Here is a 24,004-nt window from a genome sequence, read left to right as displayed (position 1 = left end):
CGCCAAAGACAAAGGATTCCAACCCTGTGTGGTTTCCCTTGCTGACACTCCAGTCTGTGATTCATCATAAGCCCTGGGACTGGACTTTTACTTATGGGTAAGAGAAACGTGATTTATGTCTCTAGCTGCCCCAGTACAGCTCAATGGAGGATATTGCAAACTGATGCTGGAAGTAGGAGAGAGAAAGAAAGGCTTGGAGGACAAAGTAAGGACCCAGTCCATTGCTGAAGTTAGTCCTCTGTTACTCCCTGCTCCATCAAGGACCCTGGACAGCTCAAACTGTTAGAAACCAGACGGCAGAATTGGAAAGGAAAGCTAGCAAGTCGTTCATTAAAAAGACAGTCAGCCAATGGCACCCTTGTTTCTCCTTCATCTGTCCTTGTTGGAGTGATTTGTAGACTGGCCTGGAGATGAACTTCCTCTCGGGAAGCAGAGCAAGAACACACTCTTAGAGAAGGGTGGGAACTCCGAGTTGGGATCAATCTGCAAGGAAACCCACATCTACTTAGGAACAGCAAGAGGCTGCTTGTGGGAGGGGCTGGAGAAAACTCCACTTGTCCCAGAGGACCTCAGGCCAAGGGCATGAGCAAGAGGATAAACCAAGGTCCTGGACCAGTCCTTGTTCCCTGTATAGACTGAGACCCAGGGCACCTGTGTTTGGCAGAAACGAGATTAAGATATAAGTGAAAAAGAGAAGAAATAAATAGTCTGGAAAGAATTTGGAGCCTTTGTTGTTGGTGAACTTTCGGTCTCAAATCTGTCCATATTCTTCCTGCTTGAACAAACTGTCCCACTCTTCCATGTCCAGGTCCGACCCAGGTCCTGGGATCCCTGCGGACCATCACTGTGGTCTCTCCCTTCCGTAAGCTCCCGCAGCAGGAAGCTTCTTTTCACTTACTTAGGGGCAAGCAGATACTGTTTTCTTCTATTTGCTTTTGCTCTTTGTTTCTTGTCTTTCTCACTGGAAGGCCAGGAGGTCACTCATAACACCTAGCACACTACCAGGCAATGACAATCAGGGAAAAGGCAGTCTGTGTTTTAGACTCATCTGCTCACACTGACATCATTTCCTTTATTGGTGTGGATAAGATTCTGTTGATCTATCTTATCTGTGGAGGGACTCCTCATAAAATAGAAAACATCATGTAACTATTTTTTAAAGTTCTCATTGTAGGGTGCCTGGGTGGTTTAGTCAGCTGAGTGTCTGCCTTCACCTCAGGTCATGATTCCAGGGTCCTGGGATCGAGTCCCACATTGGGGCGGGGGGTGTCCCAGCTTGGCAGGGAGTCTGCTTCTCCCTCTTCCTGTCACATACCCTCCTTGTGTGCTTGTGCTCTTTCTCTCTCTTTTTCTCATAAAAATAAAATATAGAAAACCCCTCCCAAACATTTGTTAAAAAGAAAAATAAAGTTCTCATTGTGTACTTCCTAATGGAAAAATGGGACATTTGGGATTGTCTTCAAGTGATGATGGTGGATGCCTAAAGCAAAATGCTGCATGCGAGAAGCCAGGCAAGCAGCACACCGTGATGAGATTCCAGTGCTCTGAAGTTCTAGAACAGAAAAAACTAGTGATAGAAAGCAGGTCAGTGGTTGCCTACAGTTGGGGACAGGGGGGTAGATTGCAAAGGGGCTCAAAGGAACTTTTTGGGGTGATAAAAATATTCTGTATCTTGATGTAGGGTAGTGGTAAGTAAGCGCCTGATGGGGCATGTTTATTTTCTTCAGAACTTGTTGGACTGATTAGAATGGTACGTGTTACTGTGTATACTTGTATCTCAGTAAAGTTGACTGAAGAAAAATAGATCGATGCAAACACACACACACACACACACGCACACACGCACACACGTAAACATATAAAGAAACACAGATGTGCGTGTGTTCACAAATAGGGGAAGGACGAAGAAAGGCTGAGGAGTAGCAGGGAGGGGACGGGGGTGGCCGTGGGGGTTACGGCCGGCTGACGTGCCCCCGTGGGTTCCTCACCCAATTCTGTTTTTGCACATTAACACTCAAAATTAAGTCTTCATTTTGTTTCTCCGTAACTGAAGATTATCTCTAAGAATCTTACCCAAGCCCAGGACAATGACCTTCTTCTTCTCGATTTCTCCCGGGTAGGAGGCTTTCTCAGGCTCGAGGACCCAGTGCCCCCAGGCTTCTCATGACAGGGGGCTGAGAGCTCCCCCGACTCCCGCCGCTGCCCTCACCCTCACAGTCTGAACCTGGGCCGGCCCCCACCCAGGGTGGCTTCCGGAAGGCCGCGGCTCGTGGCTCCGGCCCCCTCCTCCGCCCTCCTCCCCACTCACCAGGAGGGCCCTGGCCCCCAGGCAGCCCAGGAGGTCCCGGGAGGTGGGCGTTTGAGGCCAGCACTTTGTTGCCCGTGATGTACTTGCCCAGGTCGGCAGCGCTGCTGGGGAGCAGGGCGATCTGTGAAGAAGAGGATCTCTGGTCAGGAAGTGATGGCTCCAGGCCAGGAAGACGGTCGCATCTGTGTGTTTGCGGGGGCTGCCAGTCCTTCTGGTGGTCGTTCCCCTCCGTCCTCAAAGGGGTCTGGGGGTCTGCTTCCAAATCCAGAGGCCTTCCAGTGAACATGACTTGAGGGAGATCCCTTGGCTGATTAGTGGATAAACCTGGACAGGCTCTAGATAGTCTAGATATCATCACTGACTCATTATTACCAAACTGATAGAATTGACCTGTTTCAGACATTCCATTTGTTACTTTATTTAGTACCTACTATGTGCCAGGCCCTGTGCTTGGTTATAAGGCGACAATGGCGATCAAGTCACGGCGCCTCAGCCTTGGGGGCCAGGACCGAGAAGGTGGCCTGCGGTTCACCTACACACTCAGGTGTTCGGGAACAAGTGGCCAACAGTGCCCAGGATGGAAAAACAGGTCTGCAAAGTTTTGGACACTCCTACCTTCAAAAGGTGGTGCCTAACTTCCACCCTCTGAGGGTGGGCTGTACTTACTCACCTCCAATAACTGGAAAATGGCGGAAGTGACGGGGGGTAACTTCTGAAATGGGGGCATAAAATGTATCATGGAGGCTTCCTCTTCGCTTTCTATCCTAGGTCATGAGCAGCTCACTCTAGGGGAAGCCAGAGGGGCCACCCAGACAGATGACCTTCATGGTCCTTGAGGTCAGGTAAGCTGTGTGAATCCATGAGACCTTCTGGGAGAACTGAATGCTACAAACCTACAGTTGGTTACCAATAAAGAGAACATCACCAGCCACCTTCAGGGCTGTGGGGATTTAATGGGAAATGTAGGTTAGATGTCCAGCACAGGACCTGGAACATAGTAAGTGGAACATAGTGAGTGGTAGTTCGAGTCTCTGGTAGTTCGAGTCTCTGTCTTCCAGGAAGCTAATTTGGCAGGGCAAAGTCAGGGGGAGAAAGGCACACTTATGGGATCATAGCTAACCTCTCCAGAAGGCTTACTCTGGATCCTGGAGGCCCATAGAAACCAAGTATCTGAGATTTTCTGGAACATGTTACAATCTGTCCCTGTATCCTCCTGGAGGAGGCCCTGCTTGGAAACCCTGTGCCCAGAGAGCAAGAGATTTCAGGAGAAATAGTGTGGCAGAGCTCCTCCCTAGCCTTGGAGTGCTCTGACGCCCCATAGCCGTCTTTAGATCTGAGAGTTCAAGCAAAGGGATCAGCTCCCTTTGCTCTCCAGGAAAAGCCATGAGGTGATCCAGTAAATGTCTCCGCTTCCCGTCTGACCTCCTGCTGGGTGGTTACAGCCCGGTTCCCCTCAGTTCCCCAATGCGATGCATCAGCGGGATGCGTGGAAAGTCAAGGTGCTAGTGTTTTGGAGGCAGATGTCCAGGGTCCTTGGCTTGACTTTGCTGCACAAACACAGCAGAGGGTGGGCTGGTGGGACGCAGGTGTTTGCGAAGGTCATAGTAATGTAGGAAGAGTCTACGTTAGCCTGGACTCCAGTCGCTGGAATCATGAATATCATTATCTCATATTAACCTTCGTAGTAAAGCATCTACCTCATAGAGCTGTTGGTAAGAATCAGCCAGGTGCTGCTGTGAAGCACTTCGTAAGCATATATAATTAACATTATGCATATAATTAATGTTATTTAGGGGCTCTTGAGGGGCTCAGTTAGTTAAGCCTCTGACTCTTGGTTTCAGCTCAGGTCGTGATCTCAGGGTCATGAGACTGGGACCCGCATGAGGCTCTGCGCTCAGTGGGGTGTCTGCTTGAGGGTCTCTCCCTCTGCCCCTCCCCCCATGCTCATGCTCTCAAGTAAATATTTATTTACTTATAAATATTTTATTTATGTATTTGTCAGAGAGAGCGAGAGCGAGCGCGAGCATGTGCACAAACACAGCCAGGGGGAGCAGGAGGCAGAGGGAGAAGCAGGCTCCTGGCTGAGAAAGAAGCCCAATGCGGGACTCGATCCCAGGACCCTGGGATCATGACCTGAGCTGAAGGCAGCCGTCAACTGAGCCACCCAGGCATCCCTCAAATAAATCTTTAAAAAAATGTTGATTGGTAAGCATTTACAAAGCTCTAAGTAGCAAACACTGTCTCAAGTCCTTTATAAATGTTAATTCATTTGATGGTCACGAAAACAGAGATAATATTGTCCTCCCCTTTTAATCCAGGGGAGGCACGGAGACGTTAAGTCACTTCCCTAGGGTCATACATCCAGCAGGTAGCGGGGCTAAGATGTAAACTTAGCTTATGTGGCCCTGGAATCTGTGTTCCCGACACCACAGCGAGCTGCCTCCCTCAGCGCTGCCAGCGATGCAGTGACTCCAGTCACTGCGGTATGGCTCAGGCTTCCCGGTGTCCTGAGAAGGGCCCTTCTGCAGAGCAGCTCGATCAAGGTAGCAGAGGAGGTCACAAACGACTGAGAAGCCATTTATTTGCCTGGCCCTAACGGCGGTGCTACAATGTGCAAAGGCAGACGGTGGGACGCAGGTGGGCATAGGCCTCCGAACCTGCACTGACCTCTAACTTTGGAGGCTCTGTCTGCTCCCCGCCACGTGGCAGCTGTTGGTGGACTCACACTGCGGGCCTGACTGCCCAGATAAGACAGCTGATGCAGGCAGGGCTTGATTCCGCACTGCCTGTATTCCCCTCATCTCCCAGTCAGTGGACTGCATAGTAGATGCTCAATAAACCCTTCCTGAGTCATCAGTCATGCTCTGCAGTCGCCCCCCACCCCCCCAATCAAAAAGTCCATGCAGCAGGAGCCCAAGGGGCTTTCTGGAAACTGGCTGCTTCCTCAGACATCCACCCCACTGACAGGCCTGGTGCCCTCTTTACGAAGTAAATGACGGATATTTTACTTATTCCCAAATCTCTCTTTCTAGCATAAACACTGCCCCCCACCCCCCAAAGGGTCATCTGCATACAGTTTTTAAAAACTTTTTATCAGAAAATGAAAGCGCAGAATCTGGAAACCCCACAAATCTATATCCTAGCAAATGAGTATAAGGCATGCATCTTTTCAATGAAACCTAAGTCAAAAGACGGATCTTAGCCACTCACCAGAAGTCACCCTCCATGCGCTCTGACCCAATCACAGTCTCATCCTTCCTGTACCCCTCCCCCTGCCAAAAGTAACCGCTATCGTGATTTTAATGACTTCCTGTGTTTTAAAAATAAGTTAAAAATAACCTAACCATGCATGCCCACACACTCTGGTTTAGTCCTGGTCATTCTACAAAAATAACAGGTTTTTAAAATTTCTTTTAATCTGCAGGTCACTGCTCTACCTTTCTTTTCCTTACAATTTACCCATCAAGGAACCCATGGGGGTTCTGGAACTGTTGAGTTCCTCACAGTTGGGATTTTACTGACTATACTCATAGCACAATTCAGTATGTTTGCCTACCATGTTCTACCATGGGGTTGGCCATGGTCCAGGTCACCCGGTACCTACTTCTTGGCCAAAGTGTATTTGGGTAGATGTCCTACATTCTTTCCAAAGAACAGAGGGCATCTGTCCTAGTGAGATGAAGTTAAAATCCAATAGACAATCCTGTCCCCTGCACAGGGGCAGAAGCGTGGCCTGCCTCTTGGGCAGTGACTTGACTTCTCTGAGGATACCTGTATCTTTCTTACAGGGTCACGCTGGGAATTAAATGAGATCCTGGATGTAAGACTCCTCTATCAACTACAGAATGCAACACATGCTTACAGATGCCTTTAGAAGTGAGTTGCTCATCATGATGTTCTTTAAATGCCAGTATTAGCTCAGACTTGCAACGATGCGTTTGCAGAATTCAGGATGAGGTGGACCAATTTCAGTCTGAGTTACTGCATGAGTTACTGGAGTACTAAGTGTGTGAGAGTTACCACATACTCATTTCTGGAGTATTAACTACATGGGAGTTAACCTCATGAGAGTTACTGGAGTACTAAGTGTGTGAGTTACTGCATGAGTCCTAAGTACGTGAGAGTTACTGGAGTACTAAGTGCGTGAGAGTCACTACATGAGTTACTGGAGTACTAAGAAGTACTTGCTACTGGATGGTTTGGAGCTCTACAGCAGTCTTTCAAGGTGGTGGGTTCTAGGACAGGAAAGCCAGATACTGATCAGCAACTGCATTTCCAAACAACCTGTGGGATTTAGTGGCACTGCACTATTCTGACGATCCTCCAGGCTGGAAAAAGCTTCCCTATAGCTCCTGGATTTTCAACCGTCCAGGAGAGGAAGCAGAGAGCTGCCTTAGGTCTTAAGATACTAAGCAACTGCCTCCCCCGAGCCCTAATCCTCTGGCCTATGAAATGTGAACTTACTTCTTCCCTGGACCCGTTTTTGGATTTGCTCAATAAATGGTGACATCAATCCAAGTTTAACCGAGGGGATGTGTGGGATGTGTTTATGTGCTGCACTTACAGAGTGTTCTGCCTGATCTCCCGATTACTGGATCACAGACTGCTTCGGATCGTGTACAGGATACATGGACAGATCTTCGCCAACAACAAACGAAAGATCAGCAAAGCCACTGCCCTTCTCTGCCTATGGATCAGCTTATTTCCCTGGTAGCTGTGGTTCTCACGAAGGGCTGCGTGTGTGTTTGTGGAACATGGAAAGCCATATTGTCTTATGCTTACCCTTTGCCCTTTGGAGTAACAAAGTTAAACAGATTACATACATCTCCTTGATGTGCTAAGAGCCTCGGGCAGAAGCAATTAAACAAACAAACCCCTATGATTCTCAGCACAAGCGGGATTTTGGAGAACTGAGGGATCATAAATACCACTGAGCCAGGGCCAGGACGGTTGCTCAAGAAATCAGGTCCCCAGATCCGTCACGGGGGCATTACTCACAGCATAACAATGTTACTAGAAATCTGATAGTCTCTGCGGCATGCGTGGGAGCCTTTTAGAAAGTGACTCAGCCCTCATTCTTGTTGACACGAGGCACCCAAACGGCGGCTTTCCAATGTGAAAAAGAGAGCCGCTACGGAAATTCGCCGTCCGCTTACGGATGTTTACAGACAGGGTGTTCTCGTTGTAAAACCGAACCAGAATGTTAGATGAGACAGAACTGCGAAAGTCGGCCTCAGGACCGTGTGTCTGGACCTTCCTTTTACGCAGGGTTTCAACAGTCCTAGCTCAACCTCCTTACACCCCTGCCATGCGCCCCCCACCTCGAGCCCCGCTTCACAGTGACCTAACTGATCGCTTTCTTGCCTTCATGGGCGTGTTGCCCTTTGCACAGCAGCTCTGAGGGTGGACCGTCGGAGCAAAGTCTCAGTCCCAACCCAGCTGGCAGCGACCTTCCTGAACGTTCACGGAGATCGTGGGCGACAACTCGTTGTCTTACTGTTTCTCACTGTTCTTCCCTTTCCTCTCTGTCAAGTCCTCTTCCTGCGGGGCCCGGCTCGAACACGATGGCACGTACCTTCTGCTTCAGCTGCAGCACCGTCTGCTTCATCTGGTGGAACTCCTTGCACGTGGCACAGCAGCTTCCGGCCTCCACTGCGTTCTCGGACTTCTCGTTGTGCCCTGCGGGAGGGGACAGGGCTTGGGTGGGCTCAGGAGGCTACAGCCAGCCTCGCAAATGGCAGTCCCTGCGGAGGACGCGTGGACAATGGGCCGAGGGAGGGAGGGAGGGAGGGAGGCTTGTGATTTGCCAGTTCTCGGGTCATTGGCCGCACACCTGGGTCAGGGGGGAGATGGAGGCAGCCCCCTCCCCCCCCGCCTCTGGCTCCCCCTACTCTGGCTTCAGCTGTTGCCAGTCAGGCACCCCAGTATTGTCCTCTTGCAGGAGTAAACATGGAAACTACTGCCCTTTTGTCAGTGCTTTTCAGGAAGTGTGATCTCCCAACCTGACATGATTTATTCTCCTCCATCTGAAGGCCAGCATTCACCATGCTGTCTGAAATGCAGCTGGGGACAGCCGAGCAACGTCCCTCTAAGCCACATCCTGTCCTCCTTGACTTGTGCTTTTCTTATTCCCCCTCTTCTGGGAAGCCCTCTCTGTGGTCCCAATTCACAGAAACCTATCAACGATCGAGACCCAGGTCTGACATTCCGCAAAGCCTGTCCTCTCTCTACAGAGACACTGTGGTCCTGACCTCAGGCCGCACTCACCTCGTGTCCGCTCCGACGGCGGGGGTCTCTATGCTAACCTGCGGAGTGGCTGCCGGCCCCGGAGGTCAAGCCACCTAAGACCTGGACCTGCAGGGAGCTCACAAGGAGGGCATGCGCTACGTGTGAGGCAGAGCGTCGCAGGTTGAACTGTTCTGCCAAAATTCGTAGGTTGAAGCCCTAACCCCTAGGACCTCAGAATATGACCTTATTCAGAAATAGGGTCGTGGCTGATGTGACAAGACGAAGTCCTACTGTTGCAGGTGGGACCACAGTCAGCGGGACTGGTGTTCGTAGAAAAAGGAGACATCAGGACCTAGATGCGCACCCAGGGCGGCCACCGCATGAAGATGAGGGCAGAGATCAGGCAATAGGGCAGGAGCCAAGGAGGGCCAAAGATCACTGGCGAAGGCCCCAGAAGCAGGGAGGGGCACAGGACAGATTGTCCCGCACGGCCCTCAGAAGGCACCAACCCTGCCGACGCCTTGGTCTCAGACTTGTAGCCTCCAGAACGGACAGGATGCCTTTCTGTCCTTGAAGTCACCCAGCTGGAGACGGTCTGTGGCAGAGCCAGCGAACGGGTAGGCGAGTTGGGCATTCATGCTCTCATGAACCTTCCTCACGTGGCCCGGCTGGTTTCTCCTATGGTGCTAGTCCCCTGCCTGGTGACCTATGTGGTGAGCAGTGTTTCTGTTCTTTGGGAGGGAAGAGGGTCTGGGGGCAACTTGGCGACTGAAATCTCTATTTACCTGCAGCACGTTGCGGGGCTCACCCGCCACACCTCATCACTGCATGTCACGGGAGGCCCGAGCCTTGGAGTACCCGTGCTGGGAACACACTTCTCAAGCCAGCAGGTTTGAGCGGGAAAAGCAGGCTCCATCTTTAAGTTACCGTAAGCAACTGGGTCGGCCAGTCAACCTACAGCGCAGGTTTCGAGTGGCTGGAAAGAGCACGTGGATCTACAGGGCGCGGCCGTCTCTAAATCCACCTACGTAAGCCAGGTAACGTGACCGCCTTGCTCCTCCCCGCTTCCTGGGCTGGCTGTCCGGTCGGGGGCTCCCCACCGACAGCGCGGTCAGCAGGTACACTCGGGGAGTCGCACTGACTCCCCCCGCAGCTGTGTAACACTGAGCTATGAGGCTGGGGAAGGTCTCTGCTCAGAGGAGGTCAACTGGGTTGGTTAAGAGCGTGGTTTCCCAGGGGCTGTTGTCCCCGCTGTGCAGCCCAGCTCTGGCATGACTAGCTCAGGAGTCTCGGGCAAGTTATCCGACCTCGACAAGCCCCAATTTCCTCAACCATAACACGGAAGAATAATTCCTGTAGCGGAGGGTGACTGTGAGGGTTAAATGAAGGTCTTGCCTGTGGGACAGCGGCCATGCCACCTGCCAGTAATATATGGGAGCCAGTGCCGGGCCCAGGCTTCAGACCTACCCAGCCCTTCGCTTTGCTTTTGCCGGAGAATCCCAGAAGTCTTGAAGGAGAGTAATTAACACGAACAGAATGAGGGGAAATGGACATTGGTACCTGAAAGTCATCTCACAAGTTGACTGATGTGGGTTTAGAGTTGCGGTTCCCTGAATCTGAGTCCAACACCGTTTCTACACATCAGGCAATCTCCTCTGGGCCCTTTGTCCCTGTGTGGTGTGCCAAACAGTCCTACTTGCCCACAGAGCCTGGGCTCCTGTGAGGATCCGTTGCCAACATAACTGAGCGACAGGAGGACGTTTCCATGCAGAGCTCACTAGGCGGGGAAGACCGACAGCCCCACCAACTCTGGTTGTGCTGATGGCAGGGAGCAGTGGACCCCCGCATAAATAGGGGACCCTGGCTCCAGGCTGACTAGGTTTGTCAGCGCTGAAGGATGGCTGGAGGACGTCCACCTCGGCCAACCTAGCGTTCCTCCATTCCGTCCTATCTATTGGTCGATTTATACAATCCCGTCCCGTAACCCACCTCTCTCGCTCATCCACTTGTCTGTGCGTCCATCCGCACGTCCATCCCTCCTCATTCCCCCGCTCATCCACCCATGGAGCATCTGCTATTTGCCAGGCCACGTGAGGCACTGAGAATGCAAAAAACAGATGAGGACACCTGCTTGACAATTTGCGACCGACCTCTGTAAGGAACTAGCCCCGCTGGCAGAGCCAGGCCATCATGAACACGAGTTAGAAGCCCATCTTCCTATTTCTATATTCTCAGAAATATACTATACTATATACTCAGCTGAATTTCTAAGTGTGGGTGTGATGAATGCAACCTGAGATATTCATGATTAGAATAAACCTCCCTACCAGGTTCTAGACTCTACTTCATTTAGATCATGGAATATTAGCATGGATGTATTTTGGGTTCAATCTCCTTTATAGATAAGGAAAGTAACTTGCTCTAGTTCCTCCAGAGGCCTGTGTGCACAGGCTGGGGGCTTGCAGGTCCTGAATCCAGCATTGTGGAGGAGGGCAGCGAGCTGGCTATGGGGTGTTCTGTTCAGGGTCCCTGAGTGCTCTCTGGGAGGCAGACTCCAGGAGCAGCACCGTCACTGCCCAGGCACCTGTTGCCAAAAATCTGAAATCCTGGGACTGGGGCCGAGTGCACAGATCTGTCAAAGCCCTCCATGGGACGCTGAAGCACACGTGTGCTCAGCCAGCACTCCCCCAGGGAGTAAGCTTTGCGGCGGGACTATGACCTGAGAACGCCTGGTCTGTTCTTCATCACTTTGTGTAATCTTTGGAACACAGACATCAAGATGAACTGTGTTGGTTCTGTAGACACAGAGCAATAGGGTAGCAGGGAGCAGAGGCTCTGGGGGAGTCAGATGATTGGTGCTTAAATCCTGATGTTGTCACTTAGTATCCTTTAGGTTGGAAGCCACAGCTTCTGGGCATGTTCCTCCAACAGTAAAATGACAAAGGCACTTATCACCTGGGTGACTGCCATGATAGCAAGGAAGACAGACCTGTAAGTTCCTAGGACAGTGCCCAGTACATGACAAGTGCTCCGTAAGTGTTATTGTTGGGGGTATTGAATTTTACAAAATAACAGATGTGGGATAGGGCTTTACATCATCCTCTGGAAAGAGCTCTCAGACAGCTCTAGGATAAATTGTGTGTGCAGGCCTGGAACATGCGATCTGTTCTGAATTGGGGCTCATTTATCCTGCAATTTGTCTACAGTAATATCAAACGTGGAGCTAAAAGAATCTCGTGTACGCTACGTTAATAATTCATTTAGAAATCTGGGAAGACATCTCTGATCCTGCATGTTTTCAGTCCTAGCAATTCATGCCGCGATCACCGAGCATCTCAAACTGTGACCACACTCACCTTAAGTGAAGGATTTACTCATCAACACTCTGCTCCCACCAGATCAGATTTTAAAGGTGCATTATCATTCATTAGCCACATGGGGGCATAGAGCTCTAATTTTTACTAATGCCGAGCAGGCTAGGCACCCCACAGCATTAGAAAAAGAATTCCTCAGATACCATATTAATAATATTTCAATAAGTCCAGAAACTAAAGGATATTCCCAACACCTTGCACATGAGCAATGTCACCAATGAACAGAGTTTGTTTGTTCTTGGAGCCTGACCGTGGAGGACTGTGCCCTGGCCGGCAGTTCTCAATGCCGGTGGTCCATTATAACTCCCCCATATGAAGCGGGGGAGAGGGCGGAGGTTAAAAAAAAAAAAATCCCATTATGTCGCACCCCACCCACCTGGGGGCTGCAGCCAGGGAACAGTATCAGCAATTTTTAAAGCTTCCCGGGTGGAGAACCACTGATCTATGGATTAGCAGATCTTGAAAATTACATGAAACACCTGGCTGTCCCTGACGCTTTGAACTGCTGGAGGGTCATGGTTGCTCTATCAGAAAGTAAACAGAAGTTGAAAAACAGGGCAGTAAGCTCATTACCATGGAGCCAATGTGTCCCTAATTTGTCTCCCCATCAGTGCTGCACAGACTCCCTCGGGTGTCTACACGGGCTCCGGCTACATAATTTCAAAGCAAGCAAGCGACCGAGCGCGCCGTTCTGGCCGGGTAGCCGGGGGCTCGTGCCGCCAGGCCTGCGTGTGCGCTGCAACCTTTTACCCCCCACTGCTCTCTCTAACAGCGAGCTGAGGCTGTGTTTGATTTTAAATTCCTCGGACTATAACGTCACAGACATTAGACAATGCAAAGTTTAAAAAAAAGGGGGGGGAGGTTTTAGGTCCCATGTGTTCACATTCAATCATCATTATCTCTTCATCAAAAAAATAACCACGATGAAATATTAGGTTTATTAATCCATCCAAAACAGACGAAGCTGCTTAGCTGCCTTGCCTGGCCCCTGACTTCTCCGGTTGCTGAGTTGAGTATCTGCCTGGTCCTGATTCATCTGCTAGATACAGTAAGGAACGTTCTCGGCTTAGCTGTTGAAGCTGGGCATCAACTAGTTCTTGGAGCCTTGGGGCTCACTTAGATGAAGGACAAAGAAATGAGGGCAGTGCTGGGACTGGTCAGGCTTAGGTGACTCACGCTATACCCCACCACATTCTGGAAGGAACATGGGAGGGCTAGAGGGTCTGCAGAGCTCACACGGTCTGACACTCCTGCACTGTCTGCAGAGCAGGCAGCGGGGGCCCGGAACCTGCCCAGCCACGCTCCATGGTCAGTACTGGAGCTGCTCCTGCGGCCAGCTCTCCTAGCCCCCAGCCTATGGAATGTTCCAGGGCATCCCTGTCAAAGCAACGTGTCCAGGGTGCTTGCTTTTGTTGCCAGCACCATCAAAGCAACCCCCCACCTTCTGGGGGGCTCATCACTCGGGTTAAGACTCTCACACTCACGGCCTACGACATGCCTGTCCTTGCTCATAATTTTATCGACGGGTCTGGATTCCTCCTCTCTGTCCCTTCCCTCCTGATGTCCTTGGTTACTGGGGTTGGAATGTTTTTCTTAGCAAAACACTAAAACCAAATGCTCATCCCATGTGCGTGTGTGGTGAACTCAATAGACACCGGTAACTGAAAAATACGGAGAAATTCTTTTTCTAATGCTGCTGTCAGCGGCCCGGGAAGGGAGGGTGTGCAGTGTGAGCCAACAGACAGTGCTGTTTCAGCTTTGGCTTTGTTTTGTTTTTTAAACTGTTTGTAGCTGTTCTATGAAGAGGAGGCTGGAGAGAGAGAGGAGAAAGGGAATTTGCAGCCTAGGCTCATCTGTAAATGAGTTTTGTGCGACAATAAAGCTTGGCGGTAGAAGCACCAGGCGGTTCTTGCTAATTAGACAGACGTCTCCCACTGAAGCCACTGGAAACAGGAACAAACGGTCTCTCCGTGTGGCAGGATGGAGGACCCCTGCCCTGTTTTTGTTCATCAGAGGCTCTGCAATTCGTAGCAAATGGCTTCCCTCTGGACTACGGCTGCTTCATCTGGCGATGAAGACATCTTTGCCCGAAAGCCAACCAGACGATCTACCATGTTCAACCCCAGAGCTCAGGCCTTTGAGGTTAATACATTAGAACTTTCCAAACTGTATTTTTCAGGGCACTCTTGTCTGTGAGATGTTTATAGGCCTTTCTTAAGAAAATAATTTGGGGGGAATTTCAGGCTTAATCAAAATTAACATCTTTGAAAAAGGCAGTCTCTCTGAGCCATTCATGCACTTGGCCCATGTACCCCTAAGTGGGGATAGTAACGTGTTCTTCCCCAAACATCTGAACGCAGATGCTTCTAAAGAAAGGAAGGCTTGGGCACCTGGGTGACTCAGTCGTTAAACGTCTGCCTTCAGCTCAGGTTATTGTCCAGAGTACTGGGATCAAGTCCCACATTGGGCTTCCCGCTCTGCGGGGAGGCTGCTTCTGCTTCTCTCTGCCTGCCACTCTGTCTACCTGAGCTCTCTCTCCGTCAGATGAATGGATAAAGTCTTTAAAAAAAAAAAAAAAGAAAGAAAGGAAGGAAGGAAGGTTTATTTGCAGCTCACAAGACCCCGAGCTCTGTAGAACGCAATGGGGAAAGGCTGTAATGAACGGTCGGGAGAAAATAGGTCATCTTTAAGTGAAAAGACTATGAGAGAAGGTACAAAAGAAAGTTGCAGATCTACACCCTTTCTCATTACAACTGCTTCAGTTTTTCCTATAATTCTCAGCCAGAGAAGTCACTGCTCATCACTAAAGTAAAACTCCTGATCTCTTGAACTTTCTCTCTCGTGCTAAAACTTCTTGTGTAGTTTAGTGTAACACACTAAAAGCTTTTAAGTAGTACAAGTCAGGGCGCCTGGGTGGCTCAGTGGGTTAAGCCGCTGCCTTTAGCTCAGGTCATGATCTCAGGGTCCTGGGATCGAGGCCCGCATCGGGCTTTCTGCTCCTCAGGGAGCCTGCTTCCCTTCCTCTCTCTCTGCCTGCCTCTCTGCCTACTTGTGATCTCTGTCTGTCAAATAAATAAATAAAATCTTAAAAAAAAAAAAAAAAAGTAGTACAAGTCATTTCTCCGGGAAGGAAACAGAGGACTGTGTTCTGAGGACTGACCTAACACAACAGACGGCTCACTTCAGATACACAAGGGCAACTTCTCGGCCCGGCTTGTTGCTGGGCCCCCCGCCCGGGTCTACACGGCCAAAGCAGGAGGAAGGAGGTGAGTGAGGCCCACCTTATCCCTGTGCTCGGGCAGGAGCCCTCCCTACAGCGTCACACAGGGAGGCCACCCCAGACCAAAGAACATTTCAGTGGGAAACTCATGCTGTCTCCGAAAGTTCCAACCGGCTTCTCTGGTTCTCTGTGAGGTAAAGGCTGGGTGCCCGGGCAGACCAGCGCCAGGTGGGAACCGCTCACGGGTGAGGCTAGGTCCTGTTATTTGGGGATCCGTCCTATCTAATCCCACCCCGACACTCGAGCAGTAAGCATCTGTGGTTGCGGTTTCTGAGGGTTAACATCTAGGTTGGGTTGTTCAACGCTGCCCTTCGTGCCCAAGTAAACAGGGTTCACCTGGACAGGAACGTAAGGCAGAGAGACAGTGGAGCGGCTGCGCAGTCCCGGGGCTTCCTGGCTCGGAGCAGAGCTGCAAATCCTATCCCCAGATGAAAGCTAGAAAGCTGCTTTCTTGTGGCTCATGTTCAAGCTGGTCCATGAATAAAGTCGAAAAGGCCGCACTTTATTTTTCAAAGGATCATCTCCTCTCATTAAAGGAGATAATCCAATAGGTAAGCTCCACACCCTGCCCCTCTCCCACCTTCTCCGTCAGGGGACAAAAATGAAGTGACTTTAATTTTGAATTAAAAAAAAAAAAGGCCTGCAAACATTTTCCTCCATCAACCCTTCTACCCAAAAGACTGTTCGTCCCTGCTCGAAGCGCCTCTGGGCAGGCAGGCTCCACATGCTTTAGACTTGAAGAAGTGTCCCCAGGCCCGCTGATGCATTCATGTTATTCCAGATTGCCCGATCCTGAGATGGCTCCAGACACATTCTGCATCTATTTCTAACACACGGTGGCTTCCTCATGACTCTACCCGCCCCTTCTCAGAATTTTGCTTTGTAGTTTTTCCATGTGAGCAGCTGTCCCCCAGCTGTTTGCTGTCCTCAGCTGATGGCAACTGTCTTCCACATTTTTTTTTGTAATTTTGGGCTACACCCAAGAGTCACCTTCTCCCGAGTGTCTACACCATCCAGCCTTCCCAGCTCCCTGGCTTCTCAGTACAGATGATTTGCCCAGAAATCCCTGCCCCACTCAGAGAGAGTCCAAGGCCCAGCCAGCCTCTCTGGACGGACAGTATCCTGTCCCCTCCCAAGAGGGATGGGTTAGAACTGTTCCCCTAGCACAGGAAGATGGGAGCAGCTTCCCGCCCTGTGAGTGTCGGATATAGGAGCACAGAGGCTCCTTCTTCCAGACTTAAAGGAGTGACCCAGCCTTCGAGCTGATCGTTTCCCTGGGTGAGAGACATGTCAGTTGAATCGGGTTGATGGAATGTGGATCAGCTTCTCAAACTTTGAAGGCCAGCTTTTAACCTTGTTGCACTTGACTATTTGCAAAACACAATAAAAACCAATGACTAGTGGGATGCCTGGGTGGCTCAGTTGGTTGAGCAGCTGCCTTTGGCTCAGGTCATGATCCCAGCGTCCTGGGATCGAGTCCCACATCAGGCTCCTTGCTCAGCAGGGAGCCTGCTTCTCCCTCTGCCTCTGCCTGCCATTCTGTCTGCCTGTGCTCACTCTCTCCCCCTCTCTCTCTCTGATAAATAAATAAAATCTTTAAAAAAAAAACAACAAAAACCAATGACTAGTAAAAGACGACAAAATACAAGCACTGATCTTTGGATCGGTGTCTACAAATGGGTATGCTGAATACTGTCTGTTTTTATGCAATCAGAAACCAAGTAACAAATAGTTCTGGGCAGGCACAGAACATGGGCTGTACGTTAAGCAGTGTTGATGTATGCATGGACCTGACAGGACGTGTTTCCTATTGATAGTCAACCCATTCTCTGAGAAACATGGAGTCCTGGCCTCCTCTCTGCTCATCTGAGTGTGGTCCCAGCACCTAGCTAAGTTCTACTGATTTCCACCTGAGCACACACATCCACATGGTGGAGCGTTTCCTCAAAGACACACCAGCTCACAACCCTCACTGCCGGCTTCACTCCACTGGGGCTGCACCTTGTGACCCAGCCCTCTCTTAACCCGGGTCCCACCTGCCCTTCGTGCAAACGCCCCTTCCTGCCCACTGCTCCCCTTCTTGTTGCTTATTTTCAAGTTGGCCCACAAATTAATGTCAGTGGCTGAAAGCCCGCCCTGGTGGGCTCCCAAGGGCCTACCCATGGGGAAACGTGGCTTGCCCCACTCACCAGTGTCATTGGGGTATTTGTCTCCCCGGGTGCACGTCCTCCCGTCGTCCTCCTGGATGTAACCTTCCCGGCATTCGCAGCGGTAGCTGCCCACGGTGTTGATGCACGTGTGCGCGCACAGCGTCTCGTTGCTGGTGGCACACTCGTCGATATCTGGGTTTGGACCAAAGGCAGAGAATGCTCCGGTTCAGAGAATGCTCTTCCCACACAACCCATGACATTCGGCATGGCCCTCCCATGAACGTCTGCAAAGGACCCTCTGCCAGCCTTGGTCAGGGAAGGCTGCACTAGAGCAGGATGCTAGAGACAGGAGCCAGCGCACCTGGAGTGCCCCGGGCCGTGTCACCATGGTGCCAGGCTGATCAGTGGCAGGCTTTCTGGTCGGGGCTCTGCCACTGGCATGTCACGTGGCCTGGTGTGAGTGATGCCAGCCCTCGAAATTCCCATCTACAAAACATGACCATGATGCCAGCCCGAAATACTTGGCTGGGCTCCTCAAAAGAGGAAATGAGTGGACAGAGAGCAACACTGCTTGAAAAGCAAGCATCAGGGCCATGATTTTCTGCAAGGACCCGAGTGGGCTAAGGGTTTTTTTCTTTTGGTCTCCTCCCCACTCCCCACATTTACGGCTCTAAGTTCGGAGCAGCAGGATGGTGACCCAAGGTCAGTTACGAATGGCTCCTCCCCAGTTAAGAAATGTAACGAAATCTGAGAAAAGCCACTTCTGGCAAAAGAAAATAGTCACAATGGATCTAATGGAGAGTTTTCCCCAGGAAATTTCGGGGTCATCAATGACCCAGACGGACCGCCCGTGAGTGGTGGAAACGAGCCATGAGACCATCAAACAAGTTACCCGTCAGAGTCCACATAAACCGTGCACATCACAGACTCGCTCCCCTGCAGAATGGGGAACTGTTTCCCAGCGGGGGAAGAGAGGGAGGCCCCGGTCTGTTTCCTGCTCCCTGGTTGAAGACATCAGGGGTTGGTGCTGAGGGGGACCGACATGACACTCGGTCCTGTGTGCATGTTGGGGAGGGGGGCAGAAAGCTCAGTCCTGCACTTCAGGATGCAGGTGACGCCCCAGCCCCTCTCAGGACCAGCTGCCTGGGACCCACCTGGGCACGCCAGGGGGCGTGGTCCTTTGGAAGGTCCCCTGGCTGTATGCACTGTTGCCTGTGGACTAAGTGTGACAGCGGAGCTCCCACAAACTGAAAGCAGGGCCCCCACGCCTGGGACCTCAGGGAGACAGCGTGGGGCACCATGCTCCCTGCGGGAGGCCCCACGGGTCCTGGGTCCAGCCACTTGGTGGTCTTACCCTTCTTTGTCAGTGCAGGGAGCTACCGTCAGTGCCACCTGGAGGTAGGAGGCCCACGACTAGAATGTCTCCAGTGGGGCGCTCTAAAGCCTCATCCCGGACCCCCCGCCTGCTCCTCAGCTACCCTCCAGCTCAATCTCCAGCTCGCCTGTGCACGCCGTCACCAGAGACGCTTGTGTAAGTGCAGATTTCCGGACCTACCCTCAGGCCCTGGAGGCGAGACTGGGAATCTTGTTGGAAATCAAGGACCCCCCAGATGTTTCTGAAGCAGGTTAGCCACGGACCCACCACACTTGGAAACGTGGCTCCAGGGGACCATCACCATCACCCCGTCTTCGAGGCGAAGAGGGCACACCTGGACAGCCCCGCCAGCGCGGGAAGGACGCGGCTGGTGGCGACCGACAGTGCTGAGCCCGCTCAGCTGCAGTCCAGGTGGCTGCCTCCCTGCCAGTCTGCCTGCCACATGGGCCCTCCCTCGTCCCCCGGCTCTCTGCCTGGCCTTCCGAGAGGATGTGGGGTCTCGCCTGTCCGTGTTTTGACGTTTCTGCCACTTCTCTCCCGTTTGACACTGTTCTTGTTTTCACTTGCTAATGCTCCCCTTCTCCCGCCCTCCGAGCTCCCTGCCTGTTGGGATCTCGCAGGTACCAGCTCCCGGAAGAATTCCTCGGCCGAGGCTGGTTCGATCGAGGCAGTGATGGCTGGCGTGATAATATCGGAGTGTCGGGACGTAAGGGAAGAAACAAAGATCAGAGCCACCTGGGGAGCTGGCCCCAGGGATGGCATGTCTCCAGGAAAGGACCGAACCACCAGCCCAGGAGCTGGAACATTCGCAGGTGCTGCCAACACACCCAGGCAGTAGGGCTTCTCGCGCCTCCGGTGTCTCTCCCGGTCGTACCGGAACCCGGGGTAGCAGGTGCACAGCACTCGGCCGAAGTTGTCGGTGCACTGCTGCTCACAGGGGGCCTCGGCGCACACGTCGTAATCTGTAAAAGACAGGGTAAGGGTGGGCTCACGTCAGCCACGGTCGTTCCGCAGACGGGGCGGCGGTGCTGGGCCTGCGTCTGGCACAGACCTCCTGGCTGCAGACCCCTCGGGGCCTGTGGACGTGCCCAGCTCTGTTTACGAGGGCGTTAAGCCTTCGGGCCTCGGGCTGCCTTTTAAAAGTACTGTGTCCGGGAGCTTGGTGCTCAGGCTGGCCGTGGCGAAAGGCAAACCCCCATCCCTGCGATTTTCCCCCGGGCCATCTCCTCATCCCCTGGGGTCCGCCGCTCATCTGGATGGCCCCTGGCCCTGCAGCAGCACCTGCTGGCCTGTCCGGGCTTTTTCAGCAGCTGCGGTAGGGACGGGGAACTCCTTCCAGATGCACATCAGAGAACAGCAGGCCCTGGTGAGGGGCGTAGGCACCGTGGGAGAGCGTGAGGAGGGGAGGTCACGTAGGCGAGGCGGGGCGGGTGGGAGGTTTTGGAACAGGGCTGGTGTGAGTGATGCGGGCCTAGTGCCTGTGTGTGTGTCTCTGTGAGTGTGCGGGTGTGCGTGTGTGTGTGCAGACCCTGCATGCTGAGGAGGGGCTGGAAAGGGCTGGAGGTCTCTGGATGGCCTCCGACTTGAAGAGAATTAAAATATCTCCTCCTCCCAGTCCTTGCAAACGGATACTTAACAAGCCTCTGAAGGGACTTTGGCTGGAAGTCAGGAGCTCAGGCTGCACCGCCTTGGCCTCCGGATCAGAGCCAGCAGCTCAGTCCCCGCGCTGTCTTCCCCGGGTGCTGACAGATGAACGATCCTCGGGCGCGGGCTAGGCCTGGTCTGCTCCGCCGCACGGGAAGGTGGAACGGGTGGGTTGGCCAGCCTCCCCGCTGGCGGGGTCCCTGTGGCAGGCATCGTGCCGCTCTCATGAGGACCTGGAAGGCTGCCCCGCCTAAATCCTTTCTGTGATGATGGCACGTCTGCTTTCCTGCCAGTCAAACATGGCTTCCTCCACTAACTATCACCTCTAGGGAGGCAATGGTTTTTTATTATTATTATTATTATTTTTAAAAGATTTAAAAAAATTTGAGACAGGGAGACCAGAGAGGGAGGGTGGGGCGGAGATGCAGGCTCCCTGCTGAGCAGAGAGCCGAGGCAGGGCTTGATCCCAGGACCCTGAGATCATGATCTGAGCCAAAGGCAGGTGCTTAGCTGACTGAGCCACCCAGGGGCCCCCAACCAGCCCATGTATTGTGCTCTGTATTTTTCTCTTGCTCCCATGTTCTGCCTTATTTCTGGCAGGCCTACTCTGGCGCAGGCTAGGAAGCATGCCGCTTTACGGGGCGGAGTATGGGCTCTGCAGCCAGCCCTCCCGACCTTGCTACTCTGTTTGTGACCCTGAGTCCCTTCGGCCTCAGCCTCTCACCCATATACCGGTGCTTTCATGAAGGCTGCCTGGGATGATGCCTTCCGCACGCTCCCCGCCACACAGTAAAAGCTCAACCTGGTCTTCTGCTTCCTTTATGAGTAGCTCTTACTGTTGTCTGGGTATGTGTCAAGGACTGTGTCCCCTGGAGGGACGGGCACTACTCTCTTCCCACAGTTTATGCTCCATTAATAACTGTCGAGCTAGAACAAATCAGATTATCCTATATCACTTGGCAAATCAAAATAAGTCTCGGCAGAACAGATCAGGCTGGCAACCGCTCCTCCACTCCGCGGTGGCAGGACAAAAGCACCCATGGATAATACTTACGTGCGGGAGTATGGTTGTGTTTCAATAAAACTTTATTTACAAAAAGAGCCAGTGGGTCCGATCTGGCCCAGGGCGGCTGACTTTTGACTTGGAGACACACATGTGAGGCAATGACAGTCTTAAGCGCACCCTTCTCCTCAGCACACTTGTTCAGAAATTCTAGTCTCTATAACTCTCCGCAGTGGTTAATTTTCTGAGTCAATGTGGCTAGGCCACAGTAGCCAGACATTTGGTCAAACATCGTCTACATGTTTCTGTGGGGATATTTGTTAGATGGGATCCACATTTTATTCGGTAGAGCCTGAAACAAGCAGTTTGCCCTCCAAAATGTTGGTGGGCCCATTCGATCAAGTGAAGGCCTTCCTAGGAAAAAACCCCACTTCCCCCAGGGGAGAGGGAATTTCGGAGGCAGACGGCCTTTCGACTCCAACTGGAACTTTCTTCTGGGTCTCCAACCTGTCCTATGGACTTCTGAGTTGCTCGCCTCCACGATCTCGTCAACTAATTCCTTTGAATAAGCTTCTCTCTGTTTCTCTGGACAATCCTAACAGATATGCTATCTTTCCTGAAGTTCCACATTTGTACGTGGCGTTCTTGCTAGTGGAAATCTTTAGGACTACAGAGATCTTCGGTAAGAAGCCCGCACACACAGACTTATTCCCACAGATGAAAATGCTGAAGTGTTCTAGTGACGGCAACAGAGGCGAGTAAGGGTGTTAGCTATGGCGAGGCTATGCTGTTCCCAGGCACCACAGACCCTGCTGAGGGGGAGGGGAGACTACTTTAGGCTCTGATGTTTGAGGCCACAACACTTAACCTTTCAAGAAACCCTAAGTATAGGGGCACCTGGGTGGCTCAGTGGGTTAAGCCTCTGCCTTCGGCTCAGGTCATGATCCTAAGGTCCTGGTGAGCCCTGCATTGGGCTCTCTGCTCAGTGGGGAGCCTGCTTCCTCCTCTCTGCCTACTTGTGATCTGTCAAATAAATAAATAAAATCTTAAAAAAAAAAAAATCCAACCCTAAATAGGTGGTACCCGTGTAATGTGTTTTTACTTAGGCCGGGCGAGGTCTTTAGCTGGGATCTTAAATAGACTGGCCTAAACTTCATTTTCTTAGTATCTGCCAATGGAAATATAAAGGACACAGCTGCAGACTGAGAAAAGCTGGCTTATAAAAGAATGCAATTATTTTGCATTTTTGTGCATTTTGTGGATTTTTTTTCCCCCCTTTTCCCCACCATGCTCTAACCAACAGAACTGGCCGGCAGTGAGAAATTCAGTCTCAGAGAGCCCCGAGGCCACATAAACCATCTTATGGAAAGTGATTTCCTAACCAACCTTCCTAAAGCAGCTTTCTCAAAAGTCCCAGCTATGGTTCAGTGAGCTCTTCTACCCAAAGAGAGCGGTACACGTCGGGGAGGGGGGGATTCATTTATTTCTCACCGAGACGAGAAAGTGCTCTCTGTGAGAGAATGGAACGGAAACTGGCTTGGCTGGGCTCCTGGTCCTCCACGGAGCCCTAGCTTCTTGTGGGAGAGTGAAGAAACCCGTTTCCCAATACCCACCCACCTCTGCCCCGCCTCAGGCAAACCAATCTCGCGCTCTCCAGACAGTTCTTAGGGTTCTCTGGATCAGCGCTGGGATCTTCTGCAGCGTTCCTCCTCCCGCTTGTCCAGGTCCTGGGCAGCCTTCCTTGATCGGCCGGCTCCCCCTCCTTCCTGAGACCCCCTCGGATGGCCCTGGATCCTCTGGGCTCTGTGCCCGCTCCAAACACTTGCTGCTCTGAATGCCTTCACCACACAGGTCGTGGTTATTATTAAAAACAACAGCAGGAACCACTATTCATCAAACGCTTACTAAGAGCCGGCTTCTGTTCCAAGTACCTTACATGTGGGAAGATTCTTAAAACAACCATGAGTCAAGTACTAATACTTTCCCACAAAAACGAAGCTGGATGTGTGTTATGAACGGAATCCTTATGTCTCCTGAAATTCACATGTTGCAATCCTAACCTCCAAGGTGATGGTCTGAGGCGGCGGGGCCTTTGGGAGAGACTTAGATCATGAGGTAGAGGCCTCATGAAGGGGCTTGGTGCTTTTATAAAGAAGCCCCAGAGAGCTCCCCCGCCCCTTTAGCGCCACGCAAGGACACAGCAAGAAGGTGGCTATATGAATCAGAAAGCTCACACCAGACATGGAGCTTTCCAGGGTCTTGGTCTTAGACTTCACCTCCAGAACTATAAAAGAAATAAACATCTGTGGTTGAAGCCACCAGACTACAGTATTTCTGTTAGAGCAGCCAGAATGGATTAAGGCAATATGGAAAGTGCAATTAAAATTCAGGTCTCTTGGGACGCCTGGGGAGCTCACTGGGTTGTGTCTGCCTTCAGCTCAGGTCATGATCCCAGGGTCCTGGGGTAGAGCCCCACATTGGGCTCCCTGCTCAGTGGGGAGTCTGCTTCTCCCGCTGCCTGCTGCTCCCTCTGCTTGTGCCCCTCCTTTCTCTCTGACAAATAAATAATAATAAAAATAAAGTCTTTAAAAGAAATTCAGGTCTCTCTGATTCCATGCTGTCTATACCCTGTCTCCCCAGCT

At 51.8% G+C, this 24,004-nt stretch overlaps 1 protein-coding gene across 3 annotated transcripts in view; it reads right to left on the bottom strand.

Annotated features, from left to right (window-relative positions):
• Positions 1-24,004, bottom strand: part of CCBE1 (collagen and calcium binding EGF domains 1) — a 226,822-nt gene that overhangs the window by 10,472 nt on the left and 192,346 nt on the right. For all 3 annotated transcript variants that reach the window (XM_059140387.1, XM_059140386.1, XM_059140385.1), the window contains 4 exons: positions 19,543-19,677; positions 17,380-17,532; positions 7,884-7,987; positions 2,309-2,429 (listed from right to left, as the gene is read on the bottom strand). In XM_059140387.1, coding sequence (XP_058996370.1) covers positions 2,309-2,429; positions 7,884-7,987; positions 17,380-17,532; positions 19,543-19,677 — 513 coding nt within the window. The remainder of the gene's footprint in view (positions 1-2,308; positions 2,430-7,883; positions 7,988-17,379; positions 17,533-19,542; positions 19,678-24,004) is intronic.

The sequence above is a fragment of the Mustela lutreola genome, chromosome 11 (genome assembly GCF_030435805.1).
Source record: "Mustela lutreola isolate mMusLut2 chromosome 11, mMusLut2.pri, whole genome shotgun sequence".
Classification (NCBI taxonomy): domain Eukaryota; kingdom Metazoa; phylum Chordata; class Mammalia; order Carnivora; family Mustelidae; genus Mustela; species Mustela lutreola.
Note: the sequence above shows the minus strand (reverse complement) of the source record. Positions and strands in the feature narration are given on the sequence as shown.